Source organism: Ceratosolen solmsi, unplaced genomic scaffold (assembly GCF_000503995.2).
Source record: "Ceratosolen solmsi marchali unplaced genomic scaffold, CerSol_1.0 scaffold29, whole genome shotgun sequence".
Lineage (NCBI taxonomy): Eukaryota > Metazoa > Arthropoda > Insecta > Hymenoptera > Agaonidae > Ceratosolen > Ceratosolen solmsi.
In genome coordinates this window covers 7200718-7224068 of record NW_011948417.1, presented here as the reverse complement: position 1 = coordinate 7224068, position 23351 = coordinate 7200718, and the positions used below count along the sequence as shown (strand labels likewise).

Below are 23351 nucleotides of genomic sequence, written 5' to 3'. Positions count from 1 at the left end.
GGAAAGCGTTGGGAAATCCGAGGGACTGCTAAAAGCTCCAAGATCGCTCTCTTGCTCCCCTTATTGTTGAGCGTAGTCAAAGGAAAAAGAAAGGAGCTGAAAAATCGTCGCGTGGAGGAGGTAGTCGGTGAAATGCGCGGTGGTGAACGCTCGTTATCAGTCGGGCGCACCTCTTGATCCGTCGGCGCCGGGAACGTCGCGCTCAATTGTCCGGCCTGACGCGATCGGGAGTGTCTCCTTGGGATCGCGACGCGTACACGCATACGCGCGGCTGGCTGCGTTTGGGTGTGTGGGCGGCGATGAACCACGCGGGGAGACAGACGGAAGGAGCATCGGAGAAAGGCGCGAGCTGGAGAAGTCAGGGGTCGGGGGACGTCAAGGCATCGAAGAGGCAACGAAGCGAAGCGGAAAGTGCGAGCGGAGGCTGTGTGAGATCGCGGCGCCGCTCCGGGTGGGGGCTGAGAGCGCGGGAGAACCGCCGAGTGAGCAACAGACAGAGGCAGAGAGAGAGAGAGAGAGAGAGAGAGAGCGGCCAAGTGGGGATGGACAGATCGGCGCGGAGAGGGAAAAAGCATGATGCTTTTGAAAAGTTTTATCTTACCGGCACGCCCGGCCTCTCGGACCTCTCAGACGCTACCGAACACCGGCACGAGGTGTACGCTCGGCTCCTGAACCTGACACGACTTCCTCGTGTCGACAGCGACAGCCTCGCGCGAGCGGCCGTACCTCGACGTCGTCTTCGGGGGGGACTCGGCAGCTCCGGCACGCGTGCGAGGCCGCGCGGGCCCCGATTCATCCAGGTTAGCCGCATCTCGTCATCGCCGCTCAAACAGCCTTACGGAGGAGGAGCCGCGTGCCCCAACCGATCGTCAGGATGAGGGCCTCAAGGAGATCGGCGCATCTACGTATGGCAGTGCTAGTCGCAGCTCTTGTTGCCCTCGTGACCGGCCTCGAGGTAAGGCTCGCGTTCTCACCCGCGACCCTAGACTTCGCTAAGTCAGAGCTCTTCTCTCGTTCGCGAAAAATCTTTGCAAACGACGCTGCCGATTGAATGGTTCTCGAAACATTGACTCATCAGCTCGCGGCCTCATCAAGTGTCAAAAATGCCCGAGATCATCACTTTTGCGAGATCGAGATAAACGGAGGACAGGGCCCGTCGAGTCGAGCCTATCGCTATAGCCTTCGATTTTCTTTTCAGCCTCGTCCATCCTCCTTGCTTTCTAATCGCTATCTATTTATCCTCTCGTCTCTTCGTTTAACTTTCTGTACTCTTACTTATCATCTCAACGATGCTGTCCTAATTGACGGCGACCCACCCCCTCCCACCCACCTTTTAGCTTGGCGTAAATGCGCCCTAAATAAGCCATTATAGGTCAGCGCCATTTTATTAACTTATTTTATTTTTCAGTGCTTATTGAGTGCGTTAAGCCGCTTACGGAAAATTTGCTTCAATAACGGTTTGGCTCCAACCCTAACCATAGGTATCGTTTAGTTTCGTCCGCGAAACTATTCTTTACCGACGAAATACGAGTTATCGGTGCATTGATACGGTAATCGAGCTTACTCCCGTTCACCAAGGCTCGGCTTGGAGTTCAAAGTCTTTAAAAATTAGTCTTCTTTTTCTTCAGTCTTTGCTTCGTTACTTTTGGCAGGCATATTTTTATCGATTGGATATTAAAATTGTCGCTTAGATGGTGTCAGAAAGTTTTTAATCGAGCGCAGACTATTTGTTGAATGACTGATTGTCTGTAATATTGATGTATCAAATTACGTTCATTGATTCTGGGTTTATTTATTTGGATTATCATCTATGTTTGACAGATATATTTAACTTGCGAGACAAATGGAAGAGATGATTTTAAATTAAACATGAAATGCATGCACACTAAACCAATGTAAGCATTTTAATATTAATGTTCACTCTCCTGTTTAATCGTAAGGTAAAAGGTTTGTATGCGCAAACTGACTTATGATTTAGAAGAAATTGAAAACATTCGGATAGCAATATTAGTATTAACTTCGATAACATTAACGATACAACAAAGGGTAATTATTAATATTTATATATATATATATAAATCGTTTTATTAAAGTAATAAATATTATTCTATGTTATTAATACATTATTCTTTTATGATAGAATTAAGAAATTTTTTCAACTTACCTAATTATCTATAAAAAATTATTATTATTTTATTCTTAATAGGATCAAAATCGAAATTATTGAACTCTTTATGTTAGTTTTCATACTTTACAGTTCACTTTTGAGCAAGTAATTATTTTATTTACTTATTGATGAAACAAAGTAAATATTGTAATCCATTTCGAACGTAGTGTATCGTAATACAGTTTTCGCTTTAGATGTTTGTATTAGTTTGATTTTTATTCATTTATCTGTCGAGCAACATTAATCTATAGTACGGTATTATTTATCTTTATCGAAATATTCAAAATGTCACTAACGGAATTATTGTGGGAAACCAGCAACGAAATTGGAATGGCCGTTAGTCACTGGACACCCAATTAGATAATTGTTTATTTTAAATTTTTTACATAAATAATATAAATTTGAATTATTTTTTTTTTCTACGTATTAGTTAAACGAGTAGTAAATGTTGTAATCAGTTAATGTGACAAAGTTTTAACAATAAAACATTTTTCAGTTTTAATTTAAACTAGGACACAATGCGAATTTTATTATTTAGTTCTGTTTGCATTTTCGATAATTATTATATTTAATATTTGAGTATTATTTTAAATAATACTATTCAAATTATCTGCATTAAATATAATATTAATTAAATATATATTTAATTAATATAAATGATATTGATGAATATAACTATTAATATTTATTCATAAGGCTTTAAAAATAACATTTTTATCATAAATCATATATTTATTTCATTAAATATATCGAGTTATTTTTGAAAAATATTTTGTATACATTAAAAATAATTTCTTATTTAGAGTTACAATAATACTTCTGTTAAAAGTATATTAGTAAACATGTAACTATATATTTGAAATATCAAACTATATTAAAAATAATTTGCATGTAATAAATGAAATTTCTAATATATAATAATTAGTAATAAATTTTTACACTCAAAATTATTTTTTGCTTGCGTGTAAATAAATTTGATTTAAAAAAAATCAGAGCACAAAATACAAAGAAATAATCTTTCAATGAAATAATGGTACCTTTAAAACTTTCATTTTTCTTTTCATGAATTAACATTTAATTAAATTTACATAAATTTATTAAACACTTAATTTTTAAATATTTTTTCAATTGAAAGGATTTTATTTTAATTGTCGTAAGTTTTAAGAAAGTGCTATTCTTAAAAGGATTTAAAAATAAATTCTTCATAAATATTAATATTCAAATAGTAATATTTTTAAAAGTATTAAAAATTTAAAAACTTTATCACTTAAAATTGTATTTATAAAGTCAGATTTATTACTGTATTGTATATTAGCAATATATAATGTCATTGGTAATTTCGTCAATTTCAACAAAAAATATTTAATTTCTTTAGGTTAATCTTATAAAATATAGAAATTAATACTTACTTTCCTCAAGTAATAATATATTGCTGTAATATATTACAAAATGGAATGCACGATTAATTAAAAGGAAATAATTGATTTAAATGTATTAAATTATTATAAAATTTCGTGAAATTGGATCTAAGGGTTTAAAAATGTAACTTTTATAAACAATAATGAAATTTGCACTTTTGTTTAGCAACAAGAGTCGAGAACTTTTCTTTTAAAATATCCTTAATAGTCCTTTTTGTGTAAAGTATTTTTATCAGTTCATAAATTAAAAGTTTTAAACGAATGTCGGTAAAAATTCATTTTACAAAAATATGTAATATGTTATTTAATATCTTCATAATTTTTAGTCGGATGAAACTTATTTAAATTCTCCTGTGATTTTAAAGCTTCTTCAATTGAGTTCTTAATTTTGTTTGAATGCCGCGAAGTTCTAGGTGCACGCAGAATTTTTTAATGATTTTCAGATTGATAATTTATCTTATTCAACAATATTTACTGTTATCAGCGCAAATTAAAAAAAAAAACAACTTTATTCTTAAATGATATTGCAGTTTGTTGTATATTTTATTACTCTGGTATTTAAAAGTAAGTCTTTGTTTCATTTTAAATTTTTAACGCGGTATAAATGTGCCACTTTTAAATATTTGAGTTATAAGAGTATTGAAATTAATCATATTAAATTAATTTTTGTTATAGGCATTTAATAACCTAATTAAGTTCATGGTTTTTTGAGTTATCAAATATTTTTATACGTAAATTTAATACTTTATAAATAATTTATAACGAAATGCTTCATATATACATATATATATATTATAAAATATCAAATTTAAAATATTTAAGATCTTCAATAATATGTATTATATAATACAATAATAATGGCATAATATTTACTTATAGAAGAAGTTTTAGTAACAGCTTTCTTATATTATTGGGAATGTTAATATTTACACATATTACGTAATTATAAATATTATTATACAAGGTTCTAAAAATTAATTTTCATAGTATCATAAAGTTTGCTAAAAATTTATTAACATTAATTATATTTTATATTCACTTTAAATATATTTCACATTATATATAAGTGCACTTTTTGTTAATTTCATAATGATGTATCTGTATTATTTTGTAGTTTATTTTACTAATATAAAAAATATGGCCTTGCATTACATTTGTTTAAAATTATTTAAAACATTGTCATGAATGACGATTGGTCATAAAATTTTCTGTTTAATTCTAATAGTCTATTTTTTATTTTTATTATTATTTTTTTATATTTATTATATTATTATATTTATAATTATTATATATATAATATTTATATATATATATATATATATATATATATATATATATATATATATATAAATATAATATATTTATTATAATTCTAACCCTAATAGTCCGATTCTATGTCATGAAAAATACGGATTTTCTTATTGTTAAGATCCTATTATGATACAAATAAATTTGGAATAAATTGGAAAATAATAGATTATGAAATAGTAGATTAATTATTCTACAGTTTATGTTTTTATCTCTCAATATAATTATTTTAGAGAGATACGCTTATTTAGAAAAGAATAAATTAGACAATTTTCAATTTTTTTTCTGAATTGGTAATTGTATAACAATCTTTATTTTAATACTATTTTAATAATAATAAGATTTATAAATATTTTACAAAGCTCTGATATATTTGAAACAATGGTATAAATTATGAATTTATTACGAATCTTAATCGTATCGAAATTATAATAGTTTAAATTAGCATAAACTATAACTTAATATATAGTTTATTAGCAGTACATTTCTTTTCGGTTTACGTTTTATTTTATTTAAACATTTGCAGCTCGAAAATTGTTATATAATATAATTCACTAAGTAAACACTATTTAGAAGTTTTAATATAGTTTTTATCTTGATTGGCATAACTGTATTATAATCGAGTGCTTATAATGTGAATAGAATAATTGACCTAGAAATATAAAAAGCATCATTATTATTTATAAACATGTCAATTACTTTTAAATACTTAGTAAAAAAATTTTTCTTATAAATCAAAAATTATAAATGATTAATTGTAAAAATATAAATTATTAGGCAGTATAGGGAAGGTGTGATTATATTCAAAATAATAAATTTATATCGTAAATTTTTATGCTTTTAAGGACATGATATTATTTTAAGAAAAAGAAATTTAAAGGATTTTCAAAATTTAAGAAAGTTACTCGTACAATTTGTATATTGAATTTTTAAGATAAGTCATTTGTCATATTAATAATATTTTTTACGAAAAATCTATCTTTATTATTTGAAGGCGAATGATAAATATAATTATTTATAAAAAAATTTTTCTATAAATTTACCCAAAAAATCTCTTTGTATTTAAAATATTTTCCTAATTGCTTTTTATAATTTAATAGGGATAATTATGTTGGACTACATTTTACTTAGTAAATAAATACTATTATTATTATTCTGATAAAATTGTTGTTGATTAGCTTTTGTAATTTTATAGTGTAAGCGCCGAAGTTCGGTAAATCGTTGATGATTCTATGTTAAACGAAAAAGCAATACATCCTTACTGAAAGTAAGCGAGTGCTACACTTTTCATTTGGCGCACCCAGAATATCATGTCAAAGGCTATATTACGTTGATCGTATTTTTTCTTTTTTTCAATAACATCAGTATTTTAAATATGAGAACAAGGACTTTTTACTTTGTTAATTTATTAACAATAAAGAATAATTTATGAAATTATAAAGATTACGAGATGCATGATGTTACGTATATATTGGTTATAAATAAATGATAATTATTTATACTGAAGCATTATTATTTTTACTTTTCTATTAACAATTAATCAAAAGGTAGAAAAATCCCTAATAAAATTCGTTTAAATTTTAATATAATATTTTGAACGATTTTTCACTCAGTTTAAACTACATTCAAACAATTCTAGTTTTAAAAATTCTATATGAAAAAGCACCGTAAGCGTATAAAATATTTTATTTTACTGATATAATTCATTTAAAGATTTCATTAATAAATTTAGATGGACCCTGTTGCAATTGATTTTATGTGGTTGTACGGAAATAATAAGAAATTCATAGCTTACATCGACAAGATCACATATTTTTGTTCAATCTATCTTTTTTAAACTCTTCTTGTATCGTTTTAATATAATAATTGAAAAATGATTTATTTATTATGAGAAGAATTATAATCATTAATAGTATTATTAAAATGGATTATTTGTGTAAATATTGGTATGTGAATTATTAAGATGTTGAGCATTATTTTATGAAACAAATGCTCTTAATAGAAAGTAAGTTTGCTGTTGAGTATAATCCACAAACCAGGCTAAGAGTCGCTCTGTGTGCACACTCTGTAATAATAATTTACATAAATAATAATTTTTAAGTGAAGTTTTTGTATTATTAACTTTTTGAAAGACTAAACAATTTGTAGTTAATATTTGCTTTGTGTATCCGAATATAAGGTAAAATTTATTATGATAACAAATTTTATGCTCATTGTGCTACATATGTATCGCAGGCATTTTACTGTTGCATTGACTTTTCAAAATCACCAATATCTAACAGTTTGTAATTCCGGTTGTTTTTAAAATTGAAAATTTGTGTAGACGAGTTAGCAAGCAATATTCGAAGGAAAGCCTGTGCTTATTAAATGAAATAACGTTTTAGATGCGTTTCGTAATTAATGAATTAATCTCATAATCGAAAACCCTGTGAAGCATGAAACTAACGAGTGTTTGGATAAAGCCCGGCACAAGGCCAGTGGAACAAGATAGCAATCGTATTATCTATAAGCATGCAGTTTTTTAACACAAATTTTTATATCGGCTAGCTTCTTCATTTAAGGATTTCAATAATTTTCTGTAAGGAATTTCGACGCTTGGTCAGGTAGCGTCAGCCACATTATCTACAAGTTCACCTGTGCCAGTGTGCCTATAACAGCGCCTAAGGAGGTGCTACTTACTACAATCTTTAATATGCCGTCATTTAATAAGTCCATAATCGCAGTTTAAAATTTAACGGTAGAGCTTGTATACACACATATAACATATTATGCCACTGAAACCAAGAATTAATGGAAAAACGCAGTCTCGATTAGTTTTTAAAAGATTTTCTTGTGTATTAGTTTTTATGGTTTTAAATTAATTCATCCGAGACAGTCTATTCTTTGGAATGCAATAGAGATAGACGTAATTGCTGACTTATGTCAGAGCTAAAATTGTTAAATATTTATGAAAACAATAACCAGGTGAGTTTTTATTTATATGTAAATAATAGAAAGTCATTGAAGTATTGACCTTCTGCATTAATTGTTTTAAGTTCAAATACGAAAAAGTAATTAATAATTATAAGCTGCAAAGTATAATATTAGAACTAGATTGCATTAAAGGTATTTAAGTCATGCTGCATAAATTATTTTTATGTGTGTATTAAAATTCCCAAATAAAGGAAGTGAATGGTCTAAAATTACGGATAAAAAAATAAAAGAGCGAGCATTGGCGAATTCTTCTTCTTTATCTTAATCTCATAAATTTATGAACTGGCTTTTGGGATCCAACCAAGCATGTACGATGTATATACCATTATCATACGAATAACGCTTCAGAGGATTTGTTACATCTTTCTAAAATACATATTTAATCGAAAAATTTGTAATTATAGTATATAAATTTTATCTGCAAATTAAAAATATATTATTGGAAGGCATTGAAAAGGATAAAGAATAACCCTTCAATCGTTTAAAGTTGAGTATAATACTTTTTTCATTGTAGCGTATCTGATTATTTTGTTCATGGTAATTCAATCGTAGGCGTTTAATACCTTTTATTTATAAATACTAATGAATAATTTATATTTTCCTTAAATATATATATATATATGCTATACTATACAATACGTTTATTAATAGCAACATCTGAAATGATGAGCAAAATCTGAAATATTTGTAATTTTAAAATTTATCAAATACAATAATTCATAATTAGTATAGAATTTGTTTACAATTACCACGATAATTATTATACTTACCATTCATTATTAACGACTTAAAAACCCGATTTATCAATATTGATTATATTGAATGAGAAATAACCATATTTAATTGAATAATACTTATTATAGATCAATTTAATAATAATTATTAATTATATATAAATATATAAAAATTCATGTAAGTAAAAAATTAAGTATACATATATATATATTTATGTACATTAGTTTGTCTATATGATTATTCAATTTATTTATACACAATTATAATAATTTCAAAGTTAAAAATATAATATTTATTATACATTTTTAGATTATCTTGTAACAATATGAATTAAGAGCTATAAACATTAATTTCTCATTTTCAGTAGAAAAGATTATTTTCAGTAAATAACATTTAAATGAAGTTACACATGCAAACATTGGTTTTTGAGACTCGCAAATAGAATTTATATTTAAAACATGTTAAGCTATTTAATTCGTTATTTTTAATTGACCTTTGAAAGTTTCGCTGAGCAAATATAATTTAAAAAACTAGTAATTCCATGAAGTTTAAGAATTTTGATAATTTTATATGCTAACATTTTTATTACGTATTAATAAAATATTGTATTCATAGTGTTCTTCTTTTTTTTTTTTTTTAGAACATCAAAAAATAGTAACATAGTGAATGGCAGTATGATATTGTCAATTAAATTTTATGCCTAATGAATTCATGGAAATTGCTATTTCTATATAATAAAAACAACCGATTAACTGTTTTAACAGAGTAAGCCTATATCTGATATTTTTCCGTGCAGTTTTTTAAGTTTAAGAAGTTGAGCTAAAATTATTTTTATAACCGCATGGGTCTGTATATCAGCACGACCGATCCCTTATAAGGAGAGCTGTTCTTGAATGTATTCGCGCGGACTACTTTCAGGCCCAGTATGAATAATCTTCACAATGTGCAACCAGTGAGATAATTATGCCAGTGTATGCGTCACTAACAATCAATAAATTAGTGACATTTACATTGAAAAAATGTGAATATAAATATGTGACAGACGTTGAGATTTCTTTGTATTGTTACAAAATCGGCATATATTCAGTGATCAAGGGGAAGAGATGCCGTCACTATCACATGCAATAGAGGAGCAACACTAACGTCAAGTAAAAATTGCAATAGCGAGACATAAAACACGGCGTGCCCAGAAATTCCGTCATCAGTTGCTAACTAACAGCCGAGTAAAGGTCTCGTCAAAATGTTAATAATGCTGCTTCCATCGTTGCTGCTACTTTCACAGATGTATTTACAGTAGCCGACGATGTCTCGCATCGTAATCCATCGAAACGTATCGCGAAAGCTGTTTAAACTTATTGATACTCCATTCATTAGATATAATGCACTAGAATAGACGACACTCTCGCAATTTAGACGTCGACTCAATATTCTTGCCTGTTGAGTTAACATTGTATACGCGTCTCCCTTCCCCATACGCAAATATATCTTTTCAGGGTATTATTTGTGTAAACTCAGCGAAAAATTACGTCCCTAAATATTTTTTTTATAGATTTTTACAAATTTAAAAATAATAATATAGATAACAAATAAATAAATAAATAAATAAATAAATGATAAATGATAAAATAATAGATAATTCAAATTATTAATTATTTTTTATTTCCATACAATTCATCTATATCTTGCAAATAATTAGACATTTAAGATATAATATGAAAACTATCATAATAATAGTATATAAAGAATAGTATATAATGTGTATTATAAATAAATTGTTTATATCCTTATTATTTATATCGATAATATAATCCAATAAGTGTCATGATTACCGTGAATAATTGAATAAAAAATTTAAGCCCATATAGTATATGCAATTTATAACCCTTTATTGTTCATTGCTCTTGTTCTAATGAAATTCTTATGAAATTAAAATTTTGATTTATTCATAGATACTTTTATTAAACGAATACGAGGATTTTTTTTTAATATTTAATTACTTATAATGAAGGGAATAATTATTAAATAAAACTATTAATTAATAGGATACACGTATTCTTTTCAATTCATTGTATTATAATATGATAAATAGACTTCATAAATAGAGTTAAAAAAATTGTATAAGCTGTCATTGAATAGTTTTCACAATCATTCCATGGAAAATTTATTTGTAAAGAAAAAGAAAAAGGAAATTATTTATAAACGGTTAGAAGTACGAAACAAAACAAAGAAATAGGTTAAAATTTATTTATTGAAAAATATTAAGTTTATTACAAAAAAAGAAAAAAAAAAAGAAAAAAAAAAAATTGTTTAAGCAAGTGATAATAATAAGAAAGAGTTGGGAATTTTATTTGAAACGAGTAATAGAGAGAAATCCATGTGGTCGAGTTAAGTAGGGATTCTTAATTTGTTGACCCGACCACTCATCGTCTTGGATTTCTTTACTCTCTTTTTATCGACACAAAAAGATACAGAAATTAATGGTATAAAAAGTATCAAAGAAAAATTTGTTTAAACGCGTGACGTGTAATACTATTAATGTTATCGATAAATCGTTACACCCTATTATTTGATTTATTTTAACATCGAAAATTATGTTAAAAAATTAATCAAATTCCTTTGCTATAATAAATAGTATTCATGTAAAAAAGAAAATTTATTTCATTTAATATCAGTGTACAAATGAACAAACAACCCTTAAAGGATTAACCAATAAATTAAAATTTTTTTAAAAATATTTATGGCTTTTATGATAACATATTTTTGCAATATAAGTATTGAAACTATTACGAGAAATACGTTTTAAATAGCATAAAATTATCTATGAAAAAAATTGCTTATTTTATTAGCATTAAACTTATATAGAAATATTTTTAACAAATACGCGCGTATATAAAAAATATATAGTTCTTTTTCAAATTTGGTAGAATACGACATAGAGGATTGGTTGGTAAGATATTATTTGACCGCTGCTAGAGCAAAAAAAGATATGAAAGTTCATATGAGATCATCCTTTCTGAATTGTAGTAAAGCTCTTCTTACCTCGAAAGACAAAGTGCAGACACCAAAGACACGTAGAGTTGAGACTTCTTATTATGTAACTACATTTTACGAAATCCAAAAATTTAACTTCATTTTTAACGAGTTGTTTATTTAATTTATTTTATGAAATACTTGCAATTTCATATGTATTTTTGTACAATAATTTTTCTTCCAATTTAGAGTCAATTAATACATAGAAATACGTTGAAAATAAAATCTATACTTATTATTAATCATATAAATAGTATTAAACAGTAGTAATGAAACAGACACATACTTACTTAATGCAGCTATTAATATTAATTATTTATTAATAATAACGAATATTATAATGCTTGCATACCATAACGATTGTATTTTATGAATTAATATAAACGTATTTGTGAATCTATAAATTGTATTTAATTATGTAAAAATGTAAATATTAAAATTGTAAGAAGATATCAAATATTAACGAAGGTTTATTAAAATACGCGTTTATTAAAATACGTGGAAATTGATAGTTACTTCATTTTTCATTTGGTGTGAGTTTTATTTAATTTTATTATTTCTAACATATTCATAAAGCGCATAGTGGATTACTTATAAGGGTTTATACCACAAAAAGAATCTCTATTCGAGTATTTAAGTTTTCATCGTAGATTTCGAAACGTTTAGTGAAAAAATAAAGTAGGGCATTGTGCTTGAACTGTTCCTAATAGTCTATTGTTTACGATCTAAGTAGTAAATCTCTTTAAAGTATTTCGATCTTGTATTTCACCTAGACAGTTTCATTTATGATTCATATTAATTTATAATTAACTGTAATAACTTTGTGGATATTAATTATACTAAAAATTCATATTACACATATATAATTTCTTAAAGTAATCATAAAAATGTAATATTTTATGAATTTTACAAATATTTATTACACTCGCACGCACACACAAAATAAAAAGCTTGCCAATCTAATTATTTTTCCTGTATTTGTGTATATTATCATTTAATTAACATAAATTCCTTATTTCTTTAAATATTCCATTTAATATATTTATTATTTAAGAAATATAATTTTTTCAATAATTATTAAATTTCAAAATAATAATTCTTTCTAAATTTAATATTCATATTAATATTATTGTATAAAAAAATATTATAATTTCATACGATATATTTAATTTGAGCTAGTGGTTGAGTATTCAATAATAAAGAGAGGCTTATTGCAGATATATATTTTTTTACTTTTCAAATTTTCCAATAAAATTTCTATACAAGTTAAATTTTATATTTATTACATTTTTCAAAAGATTTTCAACTAAAACTTATTGTTTATAAGTAAATGTAATAAATACGTAGTGTTGATGTTAAGTTTTATTCTTTGAATATATTTTTAAATGATCTGCGCTATAAAATAAGCGTCTGCAATTCTTTTGATTTTTTATATTACACATATGAATGCACGAAACAGGGAAGCCGTGCGTAGTTTACTTCATACAACTGGATTTTTTTCAGATCCGCTTCTGACAATTGTATATACTAAAGTACACGAGTTTCCTCCTGTGCTTTTAAAAACGTTTCCCTTAGCGTTTATTCAATATTAATTTATTTATTTGAATCTGCGAGATCAAACGTAAAATGCAGACGTGATTAATATTACATTTTTTTTTTTTTTAATGAGTTACATATTTTAATTTGTTTTTATATTATATTATATAAATTGAGTGTATAATTCATAAGAGCGTATAAATAATTTTTGTAGAGCATTGCAAACAATAATAGCTTAAAATTTCATTTATCTAGAGTATTGAATTTTAAACATTTGGTTTTAAAAGGTAGTATTTATATTATGATTAGCACTTTGTTTCTTAATTGTTAACGAAAATATTCAAATTTCTAGATTAACAAACATTTAATAAAAATTCATTATATATATATAATAATAATAATATTGTTAATACATAGATTTCCAATCTCTTGAAAAACTGTTTAATTGCATTTAATACGCAATTACGTACATATTTGCACATACGCGGGTACGCATATTCATTCGCACTTACGGATACATAAAATGTTGCAGCTAACGTAGCGTCTACTAAATTCCAGTTTGGATACTTGGTAGAAACATGTGCTTACACACATATAACAAATATGATAAATATCAGATATATCTTTCCAGGAAGTACTACAATCTGAAATTCACTAGATGGCAGCTCTAGGTGTAAGTTTCATTCGTTCGTATTTCAGAAATAAATGGACATCTGTGGGGGTATCTTTTTTTATCATAAACATTTTCTGAATATTTTAAAATATTAAAATTTTATAAATAAAATTAGATAAATAAATGTATATATTATTGCTAAACAAGAAATCCATATAATTTTGAGCACATTGCACAAAATAATTATATCACAATGTTTATGTTTTATTTATACTTTACTTTTATAGTAATAAAATAACAGCCACAGTAATAGCACGCAAATTTCAATATTTTATTAATAGACATTCGCAGCTTGATTCAACGTAATATTTGTTGAAATTAATAAAAAATGAATTTGGCAATTATGCGTAAGATCTTGGTATTCATAAATATAAGATTCAACTGCTTTATTTATTCTATTTTTTAAGCAAATTTTTCACACACTTTAAGAATTGATGTATTGATTCTTTGAAAATGTTTTGTATTATCAATGTAAATATAAAATATTACTTTAACATTATCTGCTTATAAATATCGCATATATAATTAATAAATTCTAAATACAATATTATTATGTATTAAATATAAGATTATTATTTGTTTTAAATAACGTTATGAATTAAATGAATATGACATATTTTATTGCAAAATCTATAACTCTAGTTTTTAATGTTTATTGCACAAATTGTTACCTTTTTTTTAGAAATTTATTTTTAACAAATACATAATATTATAGTAATTATCATAATTCTAAATAATAATTTCCCATTAGAATTTATTATATATAAAATAATTTCATATCTATAAATAAGTTTATTAAAAAATTCTTACATTATAGTAAATGCTTACGATATTATGTAATATTTTCAAATTATTATTAAATATACATAATGATTAGATACAGAATAACTTTTGAATTTTACTGGCAGATCATTACAAGTATTAATTAATACTTGCATAAATTAAGCGATATTACTTGTATCAAATTAGAAGAAGAATATGTATGTTACTTAATCAATCTGTATATCTTTTGGATGTCCTAATTAGAAAATTTAGGTAAATCTCATTTAAAAATTGTATCCTCATTGGTGCATTTTAAATAAATCTGATATGTGCTGTGGCTCAAGTTACCAATTATGATCCAATTATGTGTACATTTTCAACGTATCAGACTTCAATACCTAGAGGCTGTAACAACTATTAACACAAGACAATTTTATTAAAACATTTGCAATTTACTCAAATAAAAGTAAATAAATGCTTATATTTACTAAATTAGAAATTTATTATGTTTATATATGTTTTATGTACATTATGTATGTTTTAGATATACTTGTGCGTGTATAATTTATTTTAGAATTCTATGACAACTGTTATAGCAACATAATATTTTATAATTTATTATTATTTTTAATTTATAATCTTTATTGTTGAATTTCCACAATGTGTATTTGTGCGATTATTATTGATTTTTATTTGATATGAAATTATATATAGTATCATCAGTGAAGTCTGGTGCCTTATCACCTCTTGAATATTTTTGACTTGTCTCTTACCCTAGTTTAGTGTGTTCAAAACCTCTTGAGAGCACAGACTAGTACGCTGTATAAGTGTGAATGTATTTACTCATAAGCTGTAAGTGCGTGAGATTTGTCAGAATCGGAAGTGTATTGAACGATTTTGGCACATAGAATTCTATGGCATCAATAAGAATATTTACCATTATGACTACTCGATTTCATTATTGACAATGGTAAATTTATATTTCAATGAACTGTTAAATTTTTATTTTTTATTTTAGTTTATTCAATATAATGCGATTAAACTTGAATTCAAACAGTAAGTAAATATTCTCTGTAATTTAGTAAATTATATTTATATATGTATATATTAACATTAGGAATTTACTTATTAATTAAATTGAAATTCCTTTACAATTTTACTATCATTGAATTATTTATACAGCATACTTGTTGGATATGCTAAATATATTAATTTTATTATTTTATCAGTACACCTGTTTAATAAAATCCGGTAATATATAATCATACATTAATATATCAAAATAAATCTTTAAAAACTCGGTTATAGCATTTACTTATGCCTGTAATTATTAATTGCAATTTCTAAAAACATAATAGTAGTATACAATAGAATTATTTATTATTTCGAAATATAAATAATACACGAATGCAAATGTCTATATTCTATCATATATTTTTAATAATAGTAAAATTAGGAAAAAATAAGCATATCAAATAATGTTTCGATTAAAATAATAAAAATTATATATATTTTATCTATGCACAAGTTTTGGATATGAAATAATAAAATATGCTTTTAGATTTATAATATTGATTTAAACTATCATTTTTCTTAAGATACTCAAAGACATTCAAAGACAGTTGTTATAATATTTATGTTATGTTAAGGAATATCATAATTAATGGCGTATAACAATTAGTAATTAATAGGTTTCTTTATGCATGACATTCATTTTATAGATACGCATCAATTATAGGTATCTACTTTATCAGCAGTAGCATATATATTTTTATTACTAGTATATCTATTGTTTATTATAAAATCAAATTTTACTTTTATAATTTCTAATTTATCTAAATCTATTTATAGAATGTAGATAGTTTTATATCACATTTGTAATAAACCTAATGGATAAAACATTTCTATTTTGTTATGTTATCTATTGAAAATTTTAAACTTTTATCTAATTACTCATTTAAAACTAAAACTTTAGTAGTGTTTGATATGTTCATACTTTAAAGATTTATTTCTTATAATAGTAATATTTTTTTATGAAAGTAATACTTAGGTTTAATGTACTATAGCTTATGCATAATACATATATATGTAAAATTTATTGAAAATAATATTTATTACGACTACTACCTATTAGTTTTATGAATAATAAATATATGTAGGAAATTATCTGCGAAAACATTATGAATATATTAAATTTCTACCGATATTAAAGTATATATAAACAGGAAACTTTTTTTTATGCAAACAAGTCCACGAATACATAATAAATATTTTTTAAATGCTTCTAAAACCATAAAAATTAAGTGGTTGGTTAAATCATACAAGTCAAGAGATTAATATAGCGTAAGTAGAAAAATGAAGTAGCATATAGAATTAAGTTAGAGAATTAGTACTTCTAATAGTTTTAGATAAATAAGTGTCCATATTAGAAGATAATATATAAATCGAATTGAGTTATGGCAATAAATAAGAAAATAAATGTAACGTTAAATAAAGAATTTTAGGTAACGTTATGAATTACGCTATTAATTTTTATATTCTGAAGTTGATTTAAAGAAAATTTGTGTTCAATGAATACTGAATCAAATAATGTACAATTATCGTTTAGAGGTTTTAGAATAATTATAAGTCCAATAAAGCATATTTTGATAATAAATATATAATTACATTTAATTCTGTAAGTTTTACTAATCAACTATTTTATGTAAGTAAAAATATAAAAATTTGCAGAACTTTGATTTTCATAGTTTTTTCTTCAAACATCAATTTATTGTTGACTTTAATGTACTTTCATTTCGTATATATATGATTATATATATATATATATATACCAAACTAAAATTAAAAATGAATAATTTCATATTTCAAATTTCATACAATAACTACGATAATAATAATAATAATAATAATAATAATAATAATAAAAATAAAAAACTTTTTTATACTGGTGAACAAAAATTGTTTTCTTTGTAATATTTGCCTTTTACGATTTAGTTGATGCTTTATTTTCGGTAAATTTTATAGATAAATGAAAGAATAAAATTTAATTTACATAAGTTGTTAATGAAATCTAAACAAAATTTAGATATATTCTCAAATATGGTTAGATGATGGAATTATTGAATGGGTAGATATTTAATTGCAACCGCAAGGAGGAAGAGACAAATAGTTATAGATTTCAAATAGTTTCGAGTTGGTAAGAGATTATTACTCTAACTCAATGAGATATCGTTCTCTCTGTAAATTTGATTTAGTACTTATTATGCATTTTGAGTTTCAAAGAATAATCAAGTTTGCTGATTTTATTGATGTAAATAAATTGTAATAGGGTTATATTTTGCATAGATTTTTATTTGTATTAAAATTATGTGGATTTTGTGAAATTTAAAATTAAGTTTAAAATCAGCTGTCATATAGCTAAACTACCCTAAAAAATATAAGCCTACGCAATAAAATTTATAGCATGATTTCTATGCTTGCTATATTTTATAAATACCGTAACTTATTTTTCTTATTTTTACCAAAGAAAGCATCTTTATGCATCTATTAATATATATATATATATATATATATATATACGCGCATTGTGTTCCAGCTATATTTTGTTATATCGAATGAAATATTATATTATTATTTGCTATAAAGTAAGTAATTTAGGAAGCGTTAATTTTTTATTTTTTTTTATTGCTCTTGTATTTTAAAATGGGAAAAAATGGATTTATGGCAATTATAGCGAAACAATTGATTAGAATTTGGTGGAATTAGCATTGTGGTAGTCGAGATCTGCTACAAGGTAGTTCGATTCTGGGAATCATGATACACTAATCTCGAACATATTGTTACTGTGTTGTGCCTTAATACTATATAGGTCGTACAGTCTACGACGATTGAGCATCCTTAAAAAAATACCATAAGGTTGAAATAGAGATGTTTAGAAATGTAGCTCTTGATTGTGTTAAGAGTTAGAAAATTACGTGTTGACGAATGGTGTAATAATTTAACAAGTCAGTATACATAAGTCATTAGTTCTGATGAATGTCATCTATATAGTGTGTCACTTTTGATGCATTGCGTCTCAATAAATATTAGCCATTCATATGAAGCAATTACAAAATAATAGAGTTGGTGTTATTATAAGATAGGACTCGTGAAGATGTTGCATCTAAGATTTATTTATTATCGTTAGAAAATTAATAGGTATATTTGATTAAGTGTTATTATCATTAGTGATTCAATAATATATTTGAATGAAGGATGTTAAGTTTGATTATTACATTAACTTGTCGCACAAATAATATTATGCATCTGAAAATTCTTCACACTATTCTTTATTTATTGAAATAATTTATAAATAAGTGTATATAAATAAGTGTTTATAAATAAGAAGTCTTTATGATGACAATTGAAGATTTGAAAATAAAAGAATTTGGTAAATGTAAAAATTACTTGAATTTTTTTAATTGTTCAACATAAAAAAAAAAACCATTAATTTAATTTAAAAGATCTTCGTATTAAAGCAGTAATTTATTTAATTAATTAATAATTTTTTAATTATTAAAAAATGATATTTAATAATCCATTTCAATACAAAATTAATGTAATCTTTTTACAAATGCAGTACAATAATAATTTGCTGTAGGTAATAAATAAAAATAAAATAAGAAAAAGTATAAAATCAAAAAAAAAAGTTAATTACATATATATTAACGATATATTAATAAATATATAAATTTATAAATATGAAGTACAAAATTGATTAAAATTGGATAAAATACTCATAATTTCTATTGAAATTTTGTAATCAATTAAATTATAGCGTTTACTTGAGTTAGAGTAATGTTTTGATATGTTAGGATATACCTTGTCTGCATATATTTAAAATTCGCAACGACATATTTCAGAGTATTAAGTCTATAACACGATATATTAAGTTTAGCTGTGACACGTATTGATTACAAATTACTCAAGTTAATTGTGTATGTATCAGTGTGTATTCTTAACATTGTTCACGGACAGCATTGGGTGTTTTCTAGTAACCTCACGTGTGACTCATAAAGAACCAATTCTTATCTAATACACCATATAAATTCAGGATCAGAGTACCATTTCGTAGCGTAGATCTTCAATGTAATCCGCACACCGTGACTATTCGTCTAATATTGTATATCATAGATTTTCTATACATCAAATTTATTCGTTTTCTCAAACTTATGAGAAATTATCTTAAACAAATTGTTAATATATTCTAATGAAATTAATTTTTCTCGTTATTACTTTTTTGTATATTTCTTATTTATTGTTATAAAATTGTTTTTAAGCAGACTGTTGTTTTTAATAAAGTTGTAAAAATTTATGAACAGTAGTTTTCTGTTAATAATATATATATATATATATATATATATATATATAGTCTTTGATTTGTATATATCAAAATTTTGAAATAACATTTAAGCACATATATATTACGTAGTAATTGATTTCCTAGTCTTAATTACCTAATTCATCTTGTACTTAAGCTTTTATCGGCAACTAAAATTTATACAAATCCTTTTCAATAATTGTTATTAGTTTATAAATATATTTAAATTTTAATTATTGCTAAAATTTGCTAATGAAATGCAAGATACTATGTTTTTTCATAACATAGTAGAAATACCTTCATTTTTTTTTTTTTTTTGAAATATTTAATTTGATATCAATATTGAAAGTTAATGATAGAAATGATAAATCAGACATTTTTAAACTAACTATTTATAAAAAGACGAACCCTATTAAATTAATAATAACTTATATATTTTCAATTAATATAATCGATGATTATACGTATTATTTATTTTTACAATTATATTGTATTATTTTCTAAAAACTTTTGGTTTAATAATCTTAAATTGTATTAAGATTTTTCACATAAATATCTAATTCTCAAATACATACGTAAATACACTATATTTATTTATATTAAAATGTAACAAAAGGAATAATTTAGAGTCATAAGTTTTTAAAATTGTTTTAACGAATTTAAATTTTATAATTAGAAAATTTACGAACCATTTAAAAGTATTGAGAAGTCTTAAAAGCGTTGAAAAAATTGTCTTGTTACTTCATATGGAAATTACAGCAAGTATTAAGAATTTTTAACTGTTATGCATTAAGTGTCCTATACGTTGAATTAAAGGCCTGTAAAACAAGTGCATTTAAAGGCAAAGGAGAAATAAAAGAAAATAGAATAATACTGTATTTAAGAGACTTCTTGAGTGCGTCAACTTAACGAAAATATACGTTAGTCTCGTAGAGCGTGTTGGGATGAAGAAGTGCGAGGGCGTGAAAAAGATGTTGCAGAAAAGAAGAGAATCTAAGAGAGGCGAGAGCGTTTGTGGCAACGGCGATCGTCTTTTGTCCTAAGCCTAGAGGGTATATTAATGCGAAGAACATGTTACAAGTACGAACAACGAAGAAAAGAGTAGACCGCGTCGACGGAATACTAACGATCCATCGCCAAATCTCTCGAAAAAGACCTCGTTTAACGACGTCTTTGCATTTTAATAGCATTTAGTGCTTAGTCTACAGGTAACTTTTTATCATAAAAATAAATTAAACTTACAATATATAACGAGGTAATTTTTATTGGCTTTTATGATTTTCCATTGCATCTCTAATTCAAACATTGTTCCCCTCTTATCGACGTATTAATCATATTTGTGACATCGTACTTTATTTCATCATACGTTATATGCATATAAATAAGTTTCAAATTAAAAGTTTTATGACTTATAAGTACAGACATTCTTAAGGCAGTATATATTGCAAGAATTCCGTTATTAGTTTATGAAGAATATTTAGAACATTTTTATAAAGTCACAGTTTAATGTTTATGTGAAAAGAAAAAATTGCTTACTATATTACAATTTTAAATTATTCATGTAATAAGTTATTACAACAAACTCTAGATATAATCATAAGTAAATTGTCAATTTAATTATAAAATTTAGATTAAAGTATAATAATCTAGGATAAACGATATCTTTTTTTAACACATTGTTGTTATATTCTTATTTTTTCAAAAACTTCATTAAAATATTTTTTTTAATTTTCATATATTTATTAATTATAATTGTTTTTAATAAGCAAATAATTAGCATTTATGAAAATATGCCTGGTTTCATAAATAAATTTGACCAAATTATAATTACTTACATATTTTATTGCATTTCATATTAAATTTAAAGGTCTAAAGATTTTATAATTATTTAGAAGTTTATTGTAACTGAATCTCACAATTAGCAAGGACCACCTAAATATTTTGTTACACGTAATTTCTACATAATCAATAAAATTTAGAAAAAATTTTTATTTTGAAAAACATTGTATATTATAGTAATAATTGATTTTAAAACTTTTTAAATATATGCTGGCATACTTATAGATTTGTTGTACTTTTATAATATTTTGTTGAAAATTTTGCTTTAAGTCAATTACCATGGAAAACATGAGTATTTACGGATTCTTATATATTTATTTTTATTATTTTTTTTTTTTAATAACAGCTGCACCGTACATTATATTTAAGTTGTATTCTGTCGTACTCACCAATGAAGATTGTTCAATGATGCTATAAGGAAATACATAAGCAAATAAGTTAATAAATAATTATTAATGACGAAATGATATGATTAATTATTACAATATATGAATAACATATTTTATTAAAAAACATCCAACTTCCTAATTAAGGAAAATGAAATTAATTTAAATTATGAATCGTCAATAATTAACTTACAAAATAACTTAAAATATATTGTAAAATTTCCTATGCACCAAATTCAAATGATCGCTGTACTACATGTAATTAATTGTACATTTATATATATTTATTTAGGTATTTAGATCGTTATATGTATAAATGTTTATGTATAAAGTTCTTTAGATAAAAAATTTTACATGATGAGTATATATTTTGATTTTTAATTAAAAAAAAAATCGGTCCTAACAATTATATAAAGTTTCAATAATACTATAATTATTTATTAGATTATTTTGTAGCTTTGAAACTTAATATTTTTTTATGAGATAATTTAAATTAATTTTTATTGTATGAATGAATTATTAAAGTAATATTGATATTTTATACATAATACACTTAAAACATAAATAATTTTAAAATACTTCACTAATTTTTAAATTTAAATTGAAATTTATTTAGTTGTAGTAAATAGAATATTTAATGAATATGAAATATCAAGTGCAGTCTATGATTTTATAATTATGTTTAATGGTTACATTCAATATTTCATAGAATTAGTTTTATTAGTGTCGTTAAAAATAAAAATAGTTGATTATGTAACAGTATAAGTGTTTAATTATTTGAAAAATTGTCTAAATACTAAATCGATGATTTTATATAACATCTATGCTAATAGCTCTTTATAATATTTGGATAACTCGTTATATACACTTTAATTATATTTACATTGGATATTTCTCGGAAAATAATTTAATTAAAATAAGAAATTCGATTTGTATGACAGAGAGGTAAACAATTAACAAGATAGTAATGTTTATATAAATAAAAGGTATTTACAAAACCTATTTAAATCTGTATTGAAAAATTATATATTATATAAATTATACCAATAAAACTATTATTGTAGTAATTATAAATCTTATAAATAAAAGCGTTCTTGGTAGTAAAATTATTATAAAAATAAATATTTAGGATTTTTAAGCGCAAGGTGTGTTTTAGAATATACCA

At 24.8% G+C, this 23351-nt stretch overlaps 1 protein-coding gene across 1 annotated transcript in view; it reads left to right on the top strand.

Moving 5' to 3' along the window:
- The first annotated feature begins 629 nt into the window (after positions 1–629).
- trol (terribly reduced optic lobes) overlaps positions 630–23351 on the top strand; it is a 97624-nt gene continuing 74902 nt past the window's right edge. Inside the window, exon 1 of the mRNA XM_011496463.1 lies at positions 630–955. Within this exon, the coding sequence (XP_011494765.1) occupies positions 875–955 (81 nt within the window). The 5' untranslated portion in view covers positions 630–874. The remainder of the gene's footprint in view (positions 956–23351) is intronic.